The sequence below is a fragment of the Manis javanica genome, chromosome 11 (genome assembly GCF_040802235.1).
Source record: "Manis javanica isolate MJ-LG chromosome 11, MJ_LKY, whole genome shotgun sequence".
Lineage (NCBI taxonomy): Eukaryota > Metazoa > Chordata > Mammalia > Pholidota > Manidae > Manis > Manis javanica.
Window position 1 is genome coordinate 92496208 of NC_133166.1, and position 7295 is coordinate 92503502.

A 7295-nucleotide genomic window follows, 5' to 3' on the forward strand; every position below is an offset into this window, starting at 1 on the left:
AACTCCAGACCTCTGTAGTGTTCATTCATTCATTCCTCCACTCATTTATTCAAATAGTGAACATTTACTGGGTATGAACTATGGGACATGCTTTGAGAATCCAAAGATGTATGAAATATGGTAAAAGGACCTCACAATCTAACAGTATTATCTGTATCACTCATGGAGGCTCTCATCACATTTAATTAACTACTAAAATTGTGGTTTCTGTTTGTCTACCTCATCTGAAACTCCTCCAGGGCAGCAGCAGGCCTTAGAAGGCAGTATTTCCCTGCTTTTCTCATAGTTCAGTCCTGAATGTGAACGGGTACTCAGTGCTGAGCCTGTAGAGAATGCCATTGACTTATAGTGTCCAAAATTAAAAACCCATGGACAACCAGCTCAGTCTTAGAGACCATGAGAAGAGTAAAAACAATAGTAAGGACAGCAACTGACATTCTTGGCCACAGGCCTCCACTTATGGCTGTGCAGGTTGTTTATGCCCCAAGATATCACACCCAGTGGGGTGCCGTTCACACCAGAGACCAGGTAGCTCTGTGCATTCAGCTGAATCATCTTCCAGCAACAGGCAGCAGAGTCCTACTCGGTATCACTCTGCTGTGGCTGTTTTACAGAGAACAGTCATGTATATGGAGAGAGGGAGCCTCTTTTATTTTGCCCAAAGGCACCGTGGTGGACTGGCATGGCCTTAGGCCCTCTCTCTGAGGTGCAGACACCATGCTAACATCTTCACATTCCTTATCTCATTGGATTAGCTACTGTGACCTGGGCTACTCCAAGACTGGGCTCACGCTTGGCCAGTCTTTGTGGAGTGTTTTTTTGTGATATTCAACCCCTACCCCAGGGAGACCCAATATGTTTCAGGCTTATGGTTTTAGGGATGGCCCTCTCCAGCATATTTCTATCAAAGGTTTCCAAGCCAGACTCCTGTCCCAGGCAAGGCCAGATTCCACAGGACAGTGGGTGCCGGAGTGCTAACGAGACACAGAGTACTGTGTCATCACACTGTGTCTGCTCTGTCCAGCGAGAGCAGGCGAGGAATGTGCTGCGGGCGCAGCTGGCAGGCCCTGCTCCCAGAATCACCTGCTCCCAGCTCTGGGAGGGGTTGTGAGCGTGCAGATATGAAGAGCCCTGCATTTCTTTGCTGTCTCAAACATGACACACTCCAGGTTTAATCTCTCTAAACCTCAGTTTTCCCACCTGAAAAATGAAGCCTAAAATTCCCATCTCCCAGAGTTCTTTGTATGGAAAGAGAAATAATATCAAATGGGCCGAAACAGTGTGTGCCAAGTCATGGCTGCCCGGTCAAGGTGAAATCCCTCCCTCTCTTCCCCTTTTCTCTCGGTGTCCTCAACACACCAAGGTCACTCTCCTGCTCCCCTTTCACACCTGTGGAGAAAACCTAGCTGGCCTAGCTGGGTCCCATCCCAGGCATGCTTCCCTCGGTGTAGAGTTCCCTCCGGCACCAGGCGGACCTTTCTTACCTTTCAGAGTCTCATCAAGGAGGATCTGATGCAGAATTTCCTCATAGACATTTTCAACATGGATCATATTGGTGTGATCTGCGAAGATGAACTGCTCGTATTTCTGAAGCTCCTGGAGAGTGAGAGAGAAGAAGATAAAGATAAAGAAGACAAGGCATGAGATGTCAGTTCACAGAGGGGATATGGAAAGGCTGACCCCATCCTGATGCCCTCCTTGGAGTAAGGAGTGCTTAGCCGTTAGTCATTCTCTTCCCTCCACCCAGGCACCATTCCTTGTACTGGGCACATGCTCTGTGGACCTTAGGAGACAGATACCAGAGATTCCGACCATCTCACACCTTGGTCTGTGGGTCTGGGGCTCTCCTTTATTAAATTTTTTTATTATAACCAAAATATTTTTCTTTTTTTTAAAATATCAACAGTACTTTACCAAGGTATAAGTTACATACAGTAAAACCCCTACATTTTAAAAGTACAGCTCAAATGGTTTTAAACATATAAATATATCATGTAACCATAACCCAGATCAAGACAGAGACTATTTCCAGCTCCCCATCGCTTTTTTGTCTACAACTTCCCAAGAGATAATAAGCACTGATTTGATATCTATCACAACAGATCCGTTTTTCTGGTTCTTGAACTTAATATAAATTGAATCATACATTTGTATTTTGTATTTGTTCTTGAGATTCATCCACATAGCTCATTCCTTTTTATTGATAAAAGGCATTCATTATGTGGATAAAATAAAGTTGTTTATACATACTCCTGGTTTTTCCATTTTAGACTGTTATGAATATAAGTGCTATGAACATTCCTGTGCATTACTTTTATGGATTTAAGGATTTTGAGTCTATACCTGTGTGTGAGGTTGCTGGGTCCTAGACTAGCTGTATGTCTGACTATTAGAATGGGACCCCTTTTCAGGTGCGGAGCATCCCTTGTCCAGGACTCTTCAGGCACATTCTCCTCTTTCCCCCCTGCTGGTCCTGGCACTCACTGATTTCCCTTTAAGACAACCAAGGCACAATGTAAAATCCCTCCACCCTTCCTGCTTTCCAGGGGTTTCCAATAGGCTTGCCTGTTATCAGCATGAGGGCAGGACAGGAATTAAAATGTACCAAATCATATCCTAGTGATTAGCTGAGTCATCTTTGTACCCGAGGGTGCTCAAGGAGGGTCCCCCATACCTGGCTCGTAGAGAGCCAGGGACTGAGCAGTGGGATTTGATGCCTTTTGCCTAGAGGGTCAGAAGCCACCACATTCAGACAACTCTCAGTACTAGGACTCGGGGCTCTGTAGCCCTGAACCAGATCACAGCAGGCAATAGTGGGGTCCCTTTATACCCACGCCGGAGCAAAGCCAAAGGACCGGAGGGACATGAGCCTCCATGACCCCAGAGAGTCTGTGAGACAGAACTGACACACTCTCTTCCTCTGCAAAATGAGGGGCCCAGGCTCATGTCTGCAATACCCTTTAATCTCCCTAAGTGGTCTTCCTCTCCTTACTCCCCTGACTGTTGTTTCTCCCTCAGGACTGGGTGCCAACATGACTCCAGCAAGTCCTCTCTGACCCGTAAGCAGAGCTGGGCACCCTCCTCAGAGCCCAAACCATTGCTCTTCCCCATAAGGCTACTGCTGTGCTCATCAAGGAGCATACTGGATGCGATCTGCTGCCCCTAGGCCGTGAATCTGGGACAGCAGGGACATTGGCCTGGCACAGTGCCTGGATCAGATGGGATACATATTTTTAATACGTGTTTGCTGATAAATAAGTAGACCTTTAAAATTTCAACCAACTAAATAATTGTGTGGAAAGGAGTAATTTCTGGGGATGCTCATGCTGTTGTGACATGTCCGGATTTATAAATCAGGTCTTGTACAGGGACTGATCGAACTGTGACATATGTTTAATTCCCTGGAGCCCTGAAACTAGAACTCCTGAGGGTGGGTCTTGGGGAATCAGAATTTTTTTAAAAGCTCCCCAGGCAATTCTGATGTGCAGCTTGGATTGAGTAGCACAGGTCAGGGAAGCTGTGATTGAAAGAACCATGGGCAACACACCTTAGTAAAATAAAGACTTCTATGACGGAGATAATCCCCTTATTTATCCATTGTGTAACTCCAGATATTTAAGAATCTCCTGACACGGAAACAATATCCTTCATTACTGAAAACTCTGAGTGTCAGTCCCTTTCGAAACCAGTCTCTCCTGATTAAAAATCACAAGAGCCTTTTACAGCTTGGGTACAACTGATGCTTAAAAAGAGGGGAACAGACGAGAAGGGAAACTTTCTTTACCTTTCCCTTCTTCTCAGGGGAGGTGGCGCCAAGGGCCCAAACTGCCTTTGAGATAGAAAAAGAAAACCACCCTGAGCAGAACGCCTGCCTGTGGACACATCCAGAGGTGACCTGAACCTTCCTTCGGGGGTGGCTGAGCTTTTCTGTCCACATCACGCCAAGGGACCATCGTATCGACAGATTCTGTCCTCCCTTGACTCGATCAAACCCTTTTCTATGAAATAAATACACCCCAGAAGTAAATGCCAGGTACTAGACATGCCAACGAGGCTGAAGAAAAACAGCATTTACAGAATCTAAAAATGACCAAAGAAATTTCCACACTAAAATAACTTATGCAAAGGATTTTAGTATTCCAATGTTTGGAGACTCTCTAAGCTGCCAAAAAGCCCTTTTTAAATTCTGAAAAGCTCTTTATCATTTGCTCCAAGAGGGGGCAGGCCTTGGAAATGCCCAGGCTCATGATCATTCCTGAAATGTACAAGTAGTAACAGTAGCAATTTATACCATTTACTGAGCACGTGCCATGCATTTGGTGAGAGTGAGTTGGGAGCAGGCAATGGTGGCCACCCACAGCGGGTCCATTACTTAATCTCCTAGGTTTCCTCACTTGGACATGAGGATATAAATAGTTACACTTTACAGAGGTGTCGGGAGAATTACTGAGATGATCCACACAGAGTGTTTAACGTAGTACCTGGCATATGGTAGGCACTCATGAAATGTTAATTGGCTCACCCTAGTCTCCTCAGTCTTAAGAAAGACATTACAAAATATATTGCATCCCTTTTCTAGAAAGTGGAATCTAGTCCAAGAAAGAGGAAATGACTTGCTCGAGGCCCCAGACTGGATATATGGAGGAGCCAGGACTCGAACCTGAGCCTTGAACCAGCCTCCACTGTCAGTGTGCCCATTACTCTGCTCTCAGACTAAGTCACACCTTCCTAATGATGGCTTCACTGGTGCCTGGTGTTCACAGCAGCTTTAAATGGTTTCAGTTTCATTGACTTCACTAATTAATTGACTTACTGGATTGAACAAATACTCTTTGATAATCTTGTTAAATGTAAGGTCTTTCTTGGATGTAGTGGTTAAATTTCAGAAGGAGGCGTGTTGGACCTACGCATCATACAGTGAGGGACACCTGGTATTCTCAGGTGTTCTATGGCAACCCTGAGCTTGGCCAAAAACCAGATCATTATCTTTTGAAATTTTGTCTAGTCTACCTGCTTGTCTTTGTACATAAAGTTTTACTGGAACACAGACGTGCCCGTTTGCTAATGTATTACTGTCTGTGACTGCTTTTGTACCACCATAGCAGAGCTGAGTAGTTGCAACAGACATAGTATGCCCTGTGGAGCCTAAAATTTTACTTTCTGACCATTTACAGAAAAAGTTTGCTAACCCCTCCCTGGTCTAGCAAGCACATCACGGCAAAGGAACTTGACTGCACTTCACAGACAGTCAGAGTAGGCTCTCTGGAATAACCATCCCCTTACGGGTTTGCACGTGGACGCCAGTGCCTTCTGCACAGTGGGAAGTGTGATCTGAACCAGGGCCTCTTGAAATATCCTCTTCCGGGTGGTGCTGCTGTCATAGTCATATTGCTGTCAACACAGAGATAGAAACATGTGCTAAATAGCAACACTGCAATCTGTCCACTTCTGCTTAAACTAAAGCTCAGGCACTCACTCCATTTCCCTCTCCTAACTACTGAGGTCCCTCCTGGTGTGCCCAAGGTCTCACGGATCTTTTAATGCAGTTAGGCAGATGTTACATCTCACAATAACTCATCCTACCCCCTCAACCCCCAACACACACAGAGATATAGAAACTGAGGCAAGATCTGAACAGCAACTTTTGAGTCGTGTAGAACCGGGAGGTGGTTGTGTACTTCCTCACCCCTGTCCTGCGTGTGCCCACAGGAGGCATGATCACTTACTTCAGTCACTCTACTCACTGAAAGTAGGATTAGTGGGTTGTAATGATTTCCACAAGAGAAGTGAGAGCCTGGCTCCTGGCTCCCTCAACACATGGCATGTTTACCAAAGAAGTTTAATATCTAGAACAAGAAAGATGATGCTTCCCTCTGTTCTGCATGGAGCACCCAAACCTAGAGACTGGAGTTTGGTTTTAGGTGTCACTTTAAGGGGATCTCAGATAAACTGGGGCACATTTATAGGCATGTGAGCAGAATGGTCAGGCCAAATAAAGCATGATTAAAGAGATGAAGCATTTATAAAGGAGACAGTACCATGAGGCAGAATTATAGCTCTTTTCAAACTACCGAAGGAAGTTGAAAATGTGGAAGAAGGATATGAACAAAGAGGGTAGAACTAGAATTACCCAAGGTGAGAACTTGGGCTTAACATTAGAAAGCATATTCTTGCAGCTGAAAGAGTCCAGAGAAGAAATGGACTGTCCCGAGAGGTATAAAGTGTCCTGACGCTGGAGGTGATATGGGCATTCATACTCTCTTTTCTTTCTCAATGGCAAGTTCCATATTATTGCTGTTACCATGTTAAATACTACTTTTAAATACAATGGTTTTGTTGCTAGAGTTTTCTCCTGTTTGTAAGACATCAAGTCTGAAATTCAGGGACCACCTCCTAGGCTCTGTGGAACTTTCATCTTCTGCTCCAAAGCGCTGGTAGGGGAAGTAGGAGGTTAAAAAATGAGTGGATTAGGTTTTAGGATAGTTTTAGCTCTAGGCTCAGCACTGACAGCCTGTTGAGCTTATGTAAATTATGTTAGCTCTTAATTTACTCATCACTGCAAAGGGGACATATTCCAATTATCTCATTATCTCACAGGCTTTTCATGAGTATCAAATGAAAAAGGATAAGTTTCAAAATAAGCTTTAGAAATATACCATATATGTACAAGCTTCTATTATTAAAACCACTTTGATATGTACTTAAGTCTTAAGCACATTAAAAAAATCAAAACAATTTCATATGGCAGGTGTCTTTTGCTTCAAGTATTGTTTCCTTTGCCATGAGATTTAAATTTTTCTAAAGAATGTTGGCCAATCTATATGAATTTTACTATAATGTAAATAAACTCTTTGAAGAAAGAGGTTGTGCCTTGTCTATTTTTACATTCCATACAATACCTAACACAGTGCTTGGCTTATAGTGGGCTGCAAATTAACGAGTCCAATTGCTGTGAAAGCAAGCTGGTGGACCATGTTAAGGACCTGTGGTCCCTCAAGCAGCCACTAGGTGGCAGAACAGGCCTGAAAGTCGTGCTGGGGGACAAGCGGCTCCCCCGGGGCGGGGAGATGAAGACAAGGTGAAAGAAGAGAGAGTGACTGACTTGGTATTTTCCACCTAAGAGAAGAAACGGGGTCACATTCTTGTCTCATGCATGCCACAAACGAGGAAACGGTTTTACCTTTAAGACTCGGAGCTTCACCTTCTCAATGGCCACTGCGGTTTTGGAGGCCTCTCCTTGGAGATGAGGCGACAGCAACTGCTCCAAAGTGAACACCGCGTTCTCCATCAGCTAG

At 44.6% G+C, this 7295-nt stretch overlaps 1 protein-coding gene across 1 annotated transcript in view; it reads right to left on the reverse strand.

Moving 5' to 3' along the window:
• NIBAN1 (niban apoptosis regulator 1) overlaps nucleotides 1–7295 on the reverse strand; it is a 127582-nt gene that overhangs the window by 4540 nt on the left and 115747 nt on the right. Inside the window, exons 11-13 of the mRNA XM_037009906.2 lie at nucleotides 7181–7291; nucleotides 5284–5391; nucleotides 1485–1596 (exon numbers count right to left, since the gene is read on the reverse strand). Coding sequence (XP_036865801.2) covers nucleotides 1485–1596; nucleotides 5284–5391; nucleotides 7181–7291 — 331 coding nt within the window. The remainder of the gene's footprint in view (nucleotides 1–1484; nucleotides 1597–5283; nucleotides 5392–7180; nucleotides 7292–7295) is intronic.